The 16266-nt window shown below is 39.1% G+C and overlaps 1 protein-coding gene across 1 annotated transcript in view; it reads left to right on the forward strand.

The window, feature by feature from the left end:
- Positions 1–15229, forward strand: part of ATP6AP2 (ATPase H+ transporting accessory protein 2) — a 36467-nt gene extending 21238 nt beyond the window's left edge. Inside the window, exons 5-9 of the mRNA XM_077480875.1 lie at positions 1365–1502; positions 4083–4136; positions 7285–7434; positions 10425–10544; positions 12387–15229. Coding sequence (XP_077337001.1) covers positions 1365–1502; positions 4083–4136; positions 7285–7434; positions 10425–10544; positions 12387–12581 — 657 coding nt within the window. The 3' untranslated portion in view covers positions 12582–15229. The remainder of the gene's footprint in view (positions 1–1364; positions 1503–4082; positions 4137–7284; positions 7435–10424; positions 10545–12386) is intronic.
- The last annotated feature ends 1037 nt before the right edge of the window (positions 15230–16266 follow it).

Raw genomic sequence — 16266 nt, forward strand, 5'->3', positions numbered from 1 at the left:
AACGTTTATGCTTGGTTCACATATGAGTCGCACACAGCAGGGGTGTGGTGTGAGCTGGTTCACCGTTCCAGGTCCGATATGGGTACAAATTTTGGGCTGAAACGGACCAAAAAAGGCACGCGTTTTTCCTGCAAAACGCGACGGACCTGTGCAGAGATTGTGACCGACTCTCTATGAAGCTGGTTCACACATCCCCTGCTATGCGAATTGGATTGCGGGGAAACCACATCCAATTTGCATAGGTGTGAACCCAGCCTTACACTTATGTAGTCCAAGTCAGTATTTTAGCAGTTTTCCTGGAATTCCATTTAACCACTTCCCACCCGGCCAATGCGTATATACGGCCGGGTGGGAGCCGCCTGCTCCTGATAGGACGTTTGGGAACGTCATTCAGGAGCAGCGGGATCGCGCGCGCGCGCGCCCGCACAGCGGCGCGATCCCGATGTGCTCGTGTCACCCGGACACGGCACATCTCAGATCGGCAGGAGGGCTCTGTGATTGGCCCTCCTGATCACATGACGGCCGTGTCCAATCACGGCCGTCATGTGATGTAAACAAACAGCCGGTTGCTAGGCAATCGGCTCTCCTCTCCTCACACGGAAGTCACCGCTGAGGAGAAGAGAGCAGATCGCTGCAGCTGGCTGATGATCAGTGAGTATGGGCTGCTTTTTACAGCTTTTTACTCACTGATCATCAGTGTAGTGTACACACACAACACACCACACAGTACAAACACAGTCCCCACATATGTCCCCAAAACACACATGTCCCCAAAACATACATGTCCCCAAATAATAAAAACACATGTCCCTAATAATAAAAACATGTCCCCCACATATGTCCCAATGATTATCTGCACACATATGTACGTGATCACCTGCACACATATGTACATGATCATTTGCGTACATATGTCCGTGATCACACAAACCAATTATTATACACTTAACGGAATTTTTTTTACCAAAAACATGTAGCAGAATACATTTTGGCTTAAATTTATGACAAAATTTGATTTTATTGGATTTCTTTTCAAATAGAAAAAAGAAAATATAGTTTTTTTTCCAAATTTCCGCTATTTTTGCGCTTATATCGCAAAAAAAAAAAACGGAGTCGTGAATAAATAACACCAAAATAAAGCTCTATTTGTGCGAAAAAAATGATAACAATTTCATTTGGGTACAGTGTAGCATGACCGCGCAATTGTCACTGAAAGAGCGAGAGCGCTGAAAGCTGAAAATTGGGCTGGGAAGGAAGGGGGTGAAAGTGCCCTGTATTGTAGTGGTTAAAGAGAATTTTTTTTTTTTTTTTTTTTAAATTGGAAGTTGCATATAGTTAATACATGTGATGTATTTTATTTTCAGAGAGTTTACATGGTAGGGAAGGCCAATACAGTGTTTGAAGATCTTCCAGTTACCCTAAGACAGCTGAGAAGCCGTTTGGAACAAGATAACTCAATCCTCTCTTCTTTGCCTGCCAGCTCTTTATATAGGAATGACGAGGTAAGTTCATTATGTCCTGAAATCCATGTAAATATATTTAAAGTGAAGCTATCCGTTGTTGTGTCATATGGCAATGGCAGCTATTTTGTGAGCTGATACAGTATTCATAAGCGTGCATGAAATCACTATGAGCCAATCAATAGAAGACTGGCCTTTTGGAACTAATAATAATGAATTTTCTCTGGGTACTAATACATATTATGTAGACTTTTTCCCAAATCGCAAGCTGGCAAGTGATAATGGACTTTACAATAAAAATACATATGTGCATTAAATTTTGGCACCTTTTGGGGGGAGGGGGGCAGTATACCTGTCTTTCACAGGTATCCTGTTCCCACTTCTGGGAGCCTCAGCCGTGGCTGTTGACGCCACCGCCTGGGCTCCCTCCCTCCCTCCTCCCTCCCCGGCCGCCGGGCCAGTAGGAGAGAGGAGCGGAGCCTCACGCATGCGCAGTAGGATTCCCGGTGTGAAGTCGTAAGGCTTTGCTGCCGGATTCCCTTAGTGGCAATGGAGGCAGCACTAGACTCCAGGACAGGTAAGTGTCTGATTATTAAAAGTCAGCAGCTGCAGTATTTTTTTTTTTTTTTTTTTTTTTTTTTTTTTTTTTTTTATGATGCACATTCATTCATATTCTCTGAAAATCGATAAAGTGGGTGACAGATTGCGCCAAATCATCATATGAGGGGGTTAAAGCAGCACCCAGGACTCTCAATGCTGTTTGTCATCTACCTAGCACTTTTCCCATTTCATTTCTGCACTCCGCTTTTCAGAGTCTTCGGTAATCAGGGATCCCCAAAGCTTCTGTGTGGGTGCAGTACCTTAGTTCAATGATGCAGATTGCAGGAGCCAGAAACTTATTGGGATGCTGGTGTACAATGTGAAGAGCAAAGTTTTTCATTCTACAGATATTGCGAAGGATGCTGTGGCATTTTACACTGTACACTTCACTCACTAAAGTCTACCCAGATAATTTTTATGAAAGTAGTCTTTAAGACCTAATATGGCAAATATTTGGACTTCTCATCACTTTGTGTGCCGGTGACAATGGCAGGGAGTCTACAGAGGTCCCACTTGGCTGCTGTGTCAAAATTTGCAGAGAATGTTGTGTGCTGTTCTACTAACAGATTCTTCTTGATTATTTCGCCAACACCCCACTAACCTAATAGTAAGATTTGAGACCTATCACTGCATCATATAGCATTTATTAACCCCTTCCCACTCGGTTTATAGTAAAATGGCGACTGCACGATCTGTCACGGACTATGACTGATCACTGTACCAGCCTACTGGCAGTATCGTGTGATCACAATCGCATGACTATTGTAAACAATGGGTGGCTTCCTTTCATGCCATTCATTGTTTAGAATTGTGTTACTACCGTGTTTCCCCGAAAATTAATAAGCTTGGGTTTTATATTCATTTTGGTAACAAAAGACACAGTAGGGCTTATTTTTTCGGGGGAGAGAGAAACGATCATAAAAAGAAAAAGATTATTATATAGAACTTTTTACACGTAGTCAGTGTCACTGCCACACCCAATTATATGATAATCCTGTACTGCACTGGTCACAGTGTGGAAAAAAGAAAAACATACATTTATTTTCCCCAAAAATTGTGAAGAAAAAAATGCCTCTTACCAAATACCTTGGACTGCCTTGTTGTTTTTGGGCCTCCAGGATTGATCAATTTTCAGATCTATATAGCAGAATTTGTGGACTCTGTTATTTAGTCTGTAGGAAAGTATATTTTTTTTTTATATATATATATATATATATATATATATATATATATATATATATATATATATATACACACACACACACACATACATATACACTGATTTGGGTTATTTTCACCAAAGAAATGTAACCGAATATATTTTGACCTATATTTTTGAAGAAAGATTGATTATTTAACATTTTTTTTTTACATTTTCTAACCAAAACAAAGAAAAATGTTTTTGTTTTTTGGAGGAGGGGTGGGGTTTCAAAACTTTAGGTCCATTCTGTTTTGTATTTAGCAAAGAATAAAAAATCCAGTGGTAATTAAATACCACCAAAAGAAAGCTCTATTTGTGTGTGGGGGGGGAAGTATTTTGGGTTCCATGACCACGCAATTGTCTTTCAGAGTGCTACATTGCTGAAAGGTGGCCTGGGCAGCAGGGGATGAAGTTTTCCGATATATTTAAAGCGCTGCATCTAAAGCCAAATCTTTTTTGTTAGTTTTGAATAGAATAGGGAAGGCTTAGAAACCCTCTCGGGTTATGTTTGCGGCCTGCTTGTGTCTGGCTAGGGAGATGCATGGCCTTCAGGACTGAAAGTGAGGGAGAATCCAAACATTTGTATTGTTTACACCAGAACACAGCATAAATCCTTCAATCAGCAATCTGCTCTAGTGACCGCTCGGTGAGATTTTGCCTCACTTCTGTTGTGTCTACAGGACAGGAGCTAAAGCAAAATCTCCTCAATGGCCCCCAGTGGGACCAAGATGGCAAAAAAAAATAAAAGATATACATTAGTTTGCGTTTAAGAAATATGAAGCTTTGAATATAAAATAATCATTTTTGTCCTTTTTTTATAGACAGACAGGCTCTTTCTTTCTGAACTGCAAGCTCTGCAGGACATTACAACTCTGGTAAGTAAGCAATCAATTGAAGACTACGGTATTGTAGCTGTAATCCAACCTCAGAATTTCAAGTAAAAAAAGTTTACCTGTATACCATTGAGAATGTTTGTTTGCCATTATTTACTAAATATATAGCTAATATAAGTCCCAGCACCCGAAGAAGCCAGCAATTCCATATCTGTATTCCAAGCACTCATACATTGGGGTGCGTGGATGGGAACCAGCTGGACTGTCTGTTATGTCTTTGGATTGTGTGGCAAAGCTGGAATTCTCAAATGAATACATAAAAACTTGATGCAGATACTGTTGAAGGTGAACAGTTGAATCATCCAGGATCTCTATTCTACAAATCGAGGGAGTTAACCAGCTACAATCCAGAATTTTTAAGGCAGATGCTACTTGGTGAAAAGAGAGTTTTGCATTTTACATGTGTAGTACTGTTAACGTTCTGATGTTCACAACTTTGGATGGCAAATCTGACTTCATGGCCATCTTCTAGTCAAACCTCACTTCTTTACCCTACGCCATATTTACCTAGATATACATTGAAAGCTGAATATAATTTTTAATAAACAGATTTTGAGAATTCCAGAAATAGGTATTCAAAATGAGTGAGTTCAAATACACTCGAAGATTAGCAGTGGAACAGTAAGAAAATAGCAATAAGGAAATTCTCAAACGGGTCGATAAATGTCAAAAAAGAGAGGACAAGGATGGTGGGACTTTACGTGAAGCACATGATAGCAAAAAATAGTCGAACAGAGGAATTTTATTCAAATAGTGTAATACATTGTTAATATCAGGTAAAATATATAGCATGGTAACAACAATAACCATAGTGATAGCAGGGATATCTCAAGATATAACCGCTGGTATCAATGGTAAATTGATAAGCATGGTAATGAACAGTAGACAATTTAATAACAACGGCCTCCAACGGGGGGCCGTGGCAGAAAGCCCAACGGGGGCGACCCAGCCAGGCAGCAATCGGGGCAGGCAAGGGACCACAAGGATACACTGTGCAAACAAAATCCAGCTGAAGAAAGAAAGGTAGCAATTGTGTGAAATGAAGTGTACAGGAAGCCTTGAGTGCCATTGTCTGCCACGGTCCCCGATTGGAGGCCATTCCGGATGCTTTAGGCGTCTCCCCGCCGTCTCATTAGCTAGCCATTTCAATCAATGTTCACATGCATGCTCCTGATGAGTGGCGTATCAGCCACCAAACGCGTAGAGTTACTTGTTGCCGTGTTTCCACCTATCTATACCTCTGTTCAGTTATTTGATACCTACCTCATCTGGTCCAGCGAGGCCATAGGTCCTGCAGGCATTATCTTGCAATATTGATTTTATCTAAGTTTGTCTATGTTGATCTATGGAATTTTGTTCTGGCTTTACCGGAGATACTATTGTTATTAAATTGTCTACTGTTCATTAGCATGCTTATCAATTTGCCATTGGTACCAGCGGTTATATCTTGTGATATCCCTGCTATCACTATGGTTATTGTTGTTACCAGGCTATAGTTTACCTGATATTAACAATGTATTACACTGCTATTTGAATAAAATTCCTCCATTCAACTAAGTATTATTTTTTGCTATCATGTGCTTCACGTAAAGTCCCACCTTCCTTGTCCTCTCTTTTTCGACCATAAAGGGATGGAAATACATGACCCTACCAGCTCATGATTTCATGTAAAGTCCCATAGGGATGGAAATACGTGACCTTACCAGGTCTTGGCTTCCTTTTTAAAGTCCCTAACAAAAAATAAAATAAAAATAAAATAAAAAAAAGTTTCTCTTCCTGAGATCAATATATGTGTCAAGGCACTGTTCGTGATCATGAACTTATAAAGGATAACTGTTATACTATTAAACAAAACTGTGATGAAATGGGCAAAAACGCTTTCTCAAGCGCTGCCCAGAATGCATGTAGTCATTGAAAAATCAGGAGGCCCAAAAAAGGACCAATTCTGAGCAATATTTATGGGAAAGAGGAGAGCGTATCTAAAAGTAAGAAGAAAAGAGGGTGAGACGGCCTTTTTTTTTTTTTTTTTTTTTTTTTTTTTGAGAAAAAAAGGGGGGGGGATTGGGATTTACCTACCTAATCTAGTTTTAAAGTTCTACGATTTGAGGTGTAATGCATCCAAATGCACCGCTTTTCAGTTTGAACCATCAGCCATTCTACCACTTTGTTACCTGCTAGTTTATACTCTTTTTATTCTCTGTTAAAGTGCAACAGTTCTGATGTCACAAACTGCGAGCAGGCAGGCTCTTTATTGCAGAAGAGACCTGCAATGCCTTATTTTTTGCAATAAACTTCACTTATCTGCCAGCTTGCAGCATTCTCCAGCATGTAAGTTGAGCTGCACATGTGCAGCTCAACTTACATTTCTGGCAGGATGGCTGACTCCTGCGCAGCAGTGATGTCATCCTGTGCCGGCCAATGAAGATGGCTGAAGACAAGCATCCAGCAGACGATACCAGCAAGGAATGGGGACCATTGAAGAAAAGGTGAGTATAGCTCTGTTTTCAAGTTTGTTTTGGCATAGTAGTATTAAACATGATCTTATTAATTTTGCCTTTTTAATAAAGTCTCAGCCAAATAAAAGTGAAACTCCTGGCAAAACATTTACTCTGGTTTTCTGTCTTGGTGACCACACAGCAGATAGGGAAGTTTGAATGAAAGTGGGGGGAGGGGGAGAGAAAATCCCAAAAACCCGACCAAAGATTTTAAAGCATCCCCAATGTACTAATGACGTTTCTGTTGTTGACTATCTGTATCCCTATCATGCCTGATGAAGGGGTGCTACGTGGCTCCGAAACATTGTGATCACTGAATAAATCTTTGGACCTGTTCTGGAGATCCTTGGTGTGCGGGAGACACTCTCTCTCATTCCTAATGGGCAAAGTCTCATGACTTCTTGTCCCTGTGAGTACATCATTTTTATTGATGCCTTCTTCTCCATTTGGAAGATGTCCCTTAACTTCTGACAGAGGATTTATTCTTGGTCTTGACCTTTCTATCCAGAACAGCAAAACAAATATTTTTTGTTGGAGTTGCACTTTACGATATGTCTAAAAGTTTTTATATATTTTTGAAAATTTGTTTATAAGACTCCTTTTTTTTACATTCAGTATGTGCATCTTTCATACAGCTTTCTCGTCATAAGCATCTGGCCAAAGATAATGCCCCAGATATTTATTGTCTGGAACTGACTGGTTTGGAAGAGATCAAGAAGCGTTATGGTGAAGACTCTGTAAAATTCAAGGATGCAAGTAGACTTTTATCAGAAGCTCTTCAGAAGGTAACTAAATGTCCAGATTTCCATCTTCTAAGTTGGCTTTTGTGAATGTGGGTTGCGTCAATGTCACAGGGCTGTTTCACTAATGGGCTAGCTTAAACCTGTTTAAATCTGAACTATCCCTGCTCTTTTAGGCTCAGGTTCACACTACTTTAATGTGACTTTATTGCAGGGCTCGACAAAACCCGGGCGCCAGGTCGCATTTGCGACTAGAATTAGTGACCTGGCGCCTGGGGCAGCACAGCTGGGGGGTATCCTGTCTCCGTGGACCCCCCCGGCGTGATCGCGTCGGGCCGCGCCGCAGGCGGCCGGTAATTGAGCCCCCGGCTTTGAGGCCTTCTGTGATCCTATGGTTCCTTCTGAATCTAGCGCCCTCTTGTGGTGGCTGTTGGAATTACAAGCAGCAATGTTAATGGAGCTTGCCTGCCCTGCCTGCCAGCCTATCTCCTTTACCCCTTTACTTAGAACCCCTAAACAAAACAAAAAAATATATATATCACCCTAGAGAGTAAAATGGTGGTCGTTGCAATACTGTCTGTCACACCGTATTTGCACAGCGGACTTACAAGCACACTTTTTTTGGGGAAAAATAATTTATTTAATTTAAAAAAAATAAGACAACAGTAAAGTTAGCCCAATTTTTTTTATATTGTGAAAGATAATGTTACGCCGAGTAAATCGATACCCAACATGTCATGCTTCAAAATTGCGCCCGCTCATGGAATGGCGACAAACTTTTACCCTTTAAAATCTCCATAGGCAACGTTTAAAAAATTCTACAGGTTGCATGTTTTGAGTTACAGGAGGTCTGGGGCTAGAATTATTGCTCTTACTCTACCGATCACAGCGATACCTCACGTGTGGTTTGAACACCGCTTTCATATATGCGTTCGCTTCTGCACGCAAGTTTGGCGGGACAGGGCGCATTTAAAATAATTTTTTTTTTTTTTCTTATTTTAACTTTTATTTTTTTCACTGTTCTTTTAAAAAAAAAAAAAAAATGTGTCACTTTTATTCCTATTACAAGGAATGTAAAAATCCCTTATAATAGAAAAAAAGCATGACAGGTCCTCTTATATATGAGATCTGGGGTCAGAGAGAAATGCAATTTAAAAAAAAATTGTAATTTGAAAAAAATAAAACAAATAAAATGTCCCCCTAAGAGCTATGGGCAATGACTTGGAGACAGGTGGGGGGGCTGGGGGCTATCTTCCCCTCACTCGTCTCCATGTCAGGCCAGGGACAGGTCCAGATCGCCGTCACGGACTTGGCTCCTAACTTTTTTAGCTGGCTCCCAGATTCCAAGCAAATTTGTCAACCCCTGCTTTATTGTGATATTCAATGCTACTGTGCAGTGCAACTTTGATGCAACTTTGCGGGGGCTGGTCACTGTCAGAAGCTTTAAGCTTGTTCATGTGTCGCAGTTCCTTTACACCTGAAAAAGGGGTTTATTCCTCCTTTTTAGAGCCATGAAAAAATTATTTTCTGTTTAGTTTTTTGGTCAAATGTACATCCAGAACCGCTGGTTTATAGTGCAGATACAGACTGGTCCTATAGTCTGTTTTCTGAAGGCTCTATTGTGTTTCACACTGGCTCATTGCAGGGCTTTTTGGTTTCTTTTGGCCCTCATAACCTGTCTGGTTCTACTTTCAGAAAATAGTGAAATCCTAATGTTTGATAATAGAAATGCAGTTAATACAGGGGGAAAAAAAAAGAGGGTCTGCATTTACACCTAACATAGCAGCAATGCGTGTGTTTTTTATTTTTATTTATTAGGCTGACCTACGTTTCTGTTTTTTACCATATGTTGCAAGTTTTTGCACCTTTTTGTCAGAGGGCTACTGCAGAAGGGTTAAAGTGACACTAAACTTTGATTCAAAATAAAAAATCTGTTTTAAACATGTAATCTTAAAGTTGTTGTAAACCCTTACAGTCAACTTTTGCCTACAGGTAAGCCTATAATGAGGCTTACTTGTAGGTACGGGAAGCATCCAGTACCTTAAACTTAACTGGTAAATATCTTCTAAACTGTGCAACATAAACTTGCAGGGTTTAGGAGATATTTACCATATATGCTTGTGCCGACGTCATCGGCGCATGCGCACTTTATAAAGAGCCATTTTCTACAGGGCCTGTGCCGTGACCATCAGCTCCCACGCGCATGCACGGGAGTGAAGTGCACGGGACTCCGGCCAGTCAGCTGGAGTCCGCAGCCCCTAAAGCAAGAGGGGCAAAGATGGATGCTTCCACCAGCAGGGACATTGCAGGCTTCGTTTGCAGGTAAGTGGCACATAATGGGCTAGTATGCGATTCATACTATCCCATTATGCTTTTACTTTGCAGGAGAATAAAGAAGTAAAACCCATCAGGGTTTACTTCCTCTTTAACGCAAAGTCCTGCCGTTTTCTGCCCCTCCCCTCAAATCTTCCAGTTTATTTTATTTATTTATTTTGCTGCAGCAAGCTAAGTTCCTGTGTTAGATGGTGACAATGTTTGTTCTCTATGGTCCTGCACGACCCTCAAGAACTAGTTCTGGCTAGCTCGGTGTTTAAGAAAAAAAAAGAGCTGGATGCATTCTAAAATGCATAAAATATAACTAGAATAAAATGTATAAAAACATTTATAGGTAATAACAGCAGAGATTGTTGACCCAAGGAATATCTGTTTGCCTTTTGGGAAATGAAAAGGGATTTTTTTTTTCATGCTGGAGCATATTGTGCCATACTTTTTATAGGGTTTTTTTTTTTTTTTTTTTGCCTTCCTCCAGATCAACTATGGGTATAGGGTTTTGTATATGGGGATTGTATATCCATTTATTTATTTTTTCTATTGTTCAGACTAGATGGACTTCTGTGTGTGTGTGTGTGTTTGTTTGTTTTTTATTTCCCCCCCCCCCCCCCCCTCTCCAACCTAAATATGTAACCATGTCTATGACATTACTACCATGTGCAGGTTGCAATAGTAGTCTATATACTGATCTCCTCTTTTTCCAGTTTGCAGATGATATGTACAGTATTTATGGGGGAAATGCAATAGTGGAAGTTGTTGCAGTGGAAACATTTGAAACCCCCCTTGTAAGGAAAAGCCGATCCATTCTGGAATCTCAGGCCATTGTAAGTGCACCTCGAGCAGGTCTCTTTGACTGCAGTTAAAGGGGAAATTTGTAATCCTTTTTTCATTATTTTTATTTTTTTATAGATGTACATTAGAAATCTTTATATAAATGTTTTCCGAACAGTGTTAATTTTTTTTTTTTTTTAACAAATTTTTTTGTATCTATAGTTTATAATCCTCTCTGTACATGGGGCAGCCATATTTGCTAAGTGCATATATATGTTCTGCATCCTGCTTAGTAGTGTTGAACAATGGAGGTACCTTACAGTTTTCTCTTTTAGCTATGCAAGTTTGCCAGCCTGTAAACCATAGCGCATTTTACATCTTTTAGTTCTGAACTTGTATTACTTCGGTTGTAGACCGGTAGAATAGACAGAGTGTAAAAGTCATAGGCTATCAATCGTCAGTTTTTGGAATATGGTACTGCATGTTTTTAGACCTTTTTATAAACTACTAAAAACCAATATTTTTTGTTGTAAACTAAACCGCTTTTAAATAAATTGGGGAAGGACATCTTATCATATGGTTCATTGAACACCATTTTTCCTGAGCACACTAGACATTGACTCAGAGATGTAAAATGCTTGCATTCTCTATTAATGTATAACTAAAGGCTATATATATATATATATATATATATATATATATATATATATATATATATATATATATAAATTTCTTCTTAGTTTTGGATAGAGTAGAGAGAGATTTGAACGCCAGTCTGGTTTTAATTACTGTCTGTCCCCCTGTTGGGGAGATTGACACTCACTTTTTGTTATGTTTGCCATTCTCATTAAAAGTGAAGTTAAAAAAATAAAAACCCTGAATACTCGATTGTCCCCAGAACAGGAGTACAATGGAAATCCTCCAGTGAGTACACTAGTTATGGTGACAACCAGAGATTCCCTCACTTTGGAGGGATTTCCTCTCGCTACCTGTTTTGGCTATGGGACACAGGCAAAAAAAACTAACTCTGCCTTGTGGGGGAAATTTTTTATTTTTTGTCTTTAATTCTACTTTTAAGGGTGTTTTTAGGATGATTGTGTAGCTCAGGGATATGCAATTAGCGGACCTCCAGCTGTTGCAAAACTACAAGTCCCATCATGCCTCTGGGTGTCATGCTTGTGGTTGTCAGTCTTGCTATGCCTCATGGGACTTGTAGTTGTTCAACAGCTGGAGGTTCACTAATTGCAAATCCCTGGCGTAGAATGATATAAATGTTCCAATGAACTAAGGCTGCTTCATTCAAAGTGAAGGAAGACCTGGATAGGTGTCATCCAGGGTTCTATCTAAAGCCCCATACACACTCTCAGTTTTTCTGCTGATTTTTGTCTTCAGATTTTCCAAAACCATGTAGTGCAAGAGCCTGCCTGATTGCATACAAATTGAAACTCCTAATCAGGCAGGCCCTTGTACTACATGGTTTTGGAAAATCTGAAGACAAAAATCTGCAGAAAAACTGATAGTGTGTATGGGGCTTTAGGGAAGAAAAAAGGGACAGCTGCTTAGGACAATAAAAAGAGAGGATGACATGGGTTTTTAGGTCTGGGTGGGCACAATGATCAATGTAAAATTACTGGCAAACCATAAGGTATAGCTTCATTTTTTTAGGGGGACATTGTATAATCTTCCCACCAGAGCATAAAAAGCTCCAATTTGTACGTTTAATCTTACTTGTACTGTCTAGTCTGGTGTTGCAGCACATTGCACCAGAGTACCATAAATGGCAGCAGCTCCACTTTTCATTCCTTCTAGTTATCTATAAAAGGCATCTGACTTTACTTTGTGGAAAACCTGTCTGCCACAATATCTTAACTAAAGTCTTTCATTATCTGTTTTAGAGTAACCCCGGAAGTCCATACAACCTGGCCTATGAATATAATTTTAACTACGCTGTTGTCTTCAACATCATCTTGTGGATTATGATTGGCCTGGCTCTAGCCGTCATTGCAGTCTCATACAACCTGTGGAACATGGACCCCGGCTATGACAGCATCATCTACAGAATGACCAATCAGAAAATTAGGATGGACTAAAATTTGGATTTCCTAAAGCAAACCATGCCATTCTTCTTGCTATCCTTGCTTATTCCTATCCCTCTCTAACAGTACCTGCCTGTAGACTGTAAGCTCCTTATCGCCCCTCTCTCATGTCACAGATCTCTAACAACAATCCCTAGATAGCTGCAGGGAAACTTTGTAATCCACCATACTAACCTTCACATACCCATCCCTTCTTTCACTGTTGACTGAAGACAATTTTTTATTTTTTCTGTTCGCTGACCTCAATAATAGTTCTAGTTAATCTGGAAAGTAAGGGAGCTGCCATTGTATTAAAGATTATGGAAGAACTGACTGCTTTCAAAAGTGATTTTCAGTCTGCATCTTCACAGCTACTATCCACATATTGCTAGAGAGTTGTGTCTTGAGATGAGGAGCAAAAAGAGCCTCTGTGCACATACTGTTGGAAGGGATAGCAAGAGCAATGGCATGGTTTACCTTACATTATTTAAAGATAAATTCCATTGTTTCCTCATTTTAGAATTTGTGAGTATTTAAAAAAAAAAAGGTATACAAAAAATTATATTATGTACTACTGAGGTTGTTCTGATTAAATAGTCCTTTGTAACTGGAGACACAGAGAAAACAGGTTTGCAAAGGGCAGCAATATTTTCACTTTGAAAATCTGTAACTTGGTCTTTAACCCGTGACTAATAGATATTCAAATATCTAAACCATGCCTCCTCTCTACTGGTATGTCTGATACCTATCATCTGGACTGGAAGTGAAGTGAAATCTCCCTTGAGGGGGACACAGACTGCAATTAAACCACAACAAAGTTACGAAACCTTCCCCAATCTACTAAAGATTTGATTGCTACCTCTGTCCCCATTGGGGCATCTATCACTTTGTGTTCTGTCTAAAATCTTTCATAAATTAGTGAGTGAGGAGAAGTATACCTGAATAGGGACAAAGACAACTTAAAACTTGAAGTGGGGGGGGGGGGGGGGGGTGTACAGTTTAAAGTTTTATGTTTCATTCTCATTGTGTTACATATGACAAAAAAGAGGCCATAGCCTCGCCTCATATGTACAAATCCTATAAAATATTCTGCTTGTGGACACTTTTTTTTTTTTTTTTTGGCCTGGATTCTGGCATGATGTGCACATTGCCATGCCATTGTTTACTTGATAAACACATTTCCTTTTGGCATCAAAAAAGAAGCTTGGGAAATTTTGAGGCATCTTGGTGCAATCAGCCCAACAACAACCTGTCAGCAGATGTTTTGTGGCATGTTGACTACGTTATTTTTCAGATGGTACAGCTCTATTCTGTGCTTCTTTCAGGCGGTATTCATTTTTTAGGAATCCATTGGAAGTATTCATCTCACATTCCTCTAAGGGTTGTAAATGGTTTATTTTAATTGATGTAAATATTTAAAGGCCCTTTGCATTATTTCTGACTGCAGATACCTCAAAATATTGAGGCCGTATTTTCAACAGTGCTAGGATCTGAAGATGCTTTATACATGGTTATATTTTAATAAGTAAAACCGTCTGTCTATTTGAGGACAGATTGGCATGTTGGGTAAATTCCTGAACATCTTTGAATGTTGCAGCTGAAAAAAAAAATGGTATACCATTCTCTACTTTATAATTACCATAGGGAACGCTTCCCCTATGGAAAGTATCCAGGTCTATGTTCCTCCAATTCTAGACTGATGTTCATGAGGATATCAAAATTGTTTTCCAATCCCTTGTTATGCTATTTAAAGCATAACTAAATCCACCAATTTAACTGCTTTCCAAAATGGTTACATTCAAAGGCATGCCTTGAATGACAACTGTTAAGGCTCCGTTCACATGCGTGGGTTTTTTTTTTTTTTTTTTTGGAGCTAGTAGCTCGAAGCTCAATAACACTTAAGCAAAAACCTATTTTTTTCAATAGTCTTTGTTCACCTCTGAATGTCCTGTCACTTGTAGCAAAATGGCTGTCTCAAAAAGGCAGCTTGAAGCCTCTTACAAGGGAAATGCAGGTAAAAAAAAAAGATTCCTTGTGCCAGAAAGTACACAGGCCCTAAACTTGGTGCCTCAATTTTAAAACTTTTATGCATAGACAGCCCAAAATTAAGGTAATCCTATGGGCATAGTGCACATCATTGCAGTGCAGCACAGTTATAAAAAAAAATTTCTGCACTGAAAATGCAGGCAACGCAATTAAACATGCTTCAGATGCACTGTGCCCCTTTGGAGCCAAGCCCAAATAACGTATATAAAAATGCACTGAAAACGCAAAGTGCACGCCAACTGCATGCAAACATGCAGTCAAAAATAGTTATGTGCAGTTTCTGGTGTGAATGAGCCCTAAAAGTGCTTAAATGTTTTGTGTCTTTCTAGTTAAAAAAAAAAAAAAATGAAGTTCAAAGTAATTCTGGTAAGTCCCCATTTCTAGTAGCAGAAACGAAACAAAATCTTTCTTGCCACCCCAGGGTACATTTGTAAATTGGTGTGTGGTCTAGTGGACTGTGGAGGTTTCTTTTTAAATTTATCTATAAAGATTTAAATTGGTGTTCTAATAAATGTGCTGTGTATGTTTTGACTGTGTGCTTTACTTGAACCACTATTCCTGTAAGGGTTGAACAACTGTACAATTTAAAACAAATAAAAATACCAGGATGTTCTGTGCCTCTTTTTTATTCTTTTTATTATTCCACAACCCCTCAGCATATCATCCATATAAGTAGATATCCATCAATACATAAGCCTATACCAAGAGACCAGACAATTGTCTAGCTAATGGTACCAATGTTCCAAAATTATAGCTAACATACATTTTACGTGTGTGTGTGTGTGTGTGTGTGTGTCTATACGGGTATGAATTATTACTCCAAAAATACCTTCTATTGCTCAGCCTTCTCCCAAATCCTATAAATTTGCTATGATCGTTCTCCATGGTCCCACTGTATGTAGGAACATAGCCACCCACTCTTACTGGGTCCTTTTTTTTTTTTTTTTTTTTTTTTCCGCTTTTGTTTCTTTTAGGTTACTTTGCAGTAAAGCAAGGAAGCCAAAACCCCTGTAGTATATTAACCACTTGACCACTGGGCACTTAAACACCCTTAATAACCAGACCAATTTTCAGCTTTCAGTGCTCTCACATTTCGAATGACAATTACTCAGTCATGCAACACTGGACTTATATGAACTTTTTGTCCTTTTTTCACACAAATAGAGCTTTCTTTTGGTGGTATTTAATCACCTCTCAGTTTTTTATTTTTTGTGCTATAAAAGAAAAAATACAGAAAGTTCTGCGAAAAAATGAATTTTTCTTCGTTTCTGTTATAAAATTTAGCAGATTAGTCATTTTTTCTTCATAAATTTTGGCCAAAATTTATACTACTACATATCTTTGGTAAAAATAAGTACAAATTGGTGGATATTATTTGGTCTTTGTGAAAGTTAGAGTCCACAATCTATGGTGCCAATATCTGAAAATTGATCACACCTGAAGTATTGATGGCCTATTTCAATTCTTGAGACCCTAACATGCCAGAAAAGTACAAATACCCCCCAAATTACCCCTTTTTGGAAAGAAGACATTCCAAGGTATTTAGTAAGAGGCATGAGGAGTTTTTTGAAGTTGTCATTTTTTCCCACAATTCTTTGCAAAATCAAGATTTTTTTTTTTTCCACAAAATTGTCATATTATCAGTTTATTTCTC

This window comes from Lithobates pipiens, unplaced genomic scaffold, assembly GCF_037356315.1.
Source record: "Lithobates pipiens isolate NorthernLeopardFrog02 unplaced genomic scaffold, aLitPip1_a1.2 Scaffold_16, whole genome shotgun sequence".
Classification (NCBI taxonomy): Eukaryota; Metazoa; Chordata; class Amphibia; order Anura; family Ranidae; genus Lithobates; species Lithobates pipiens.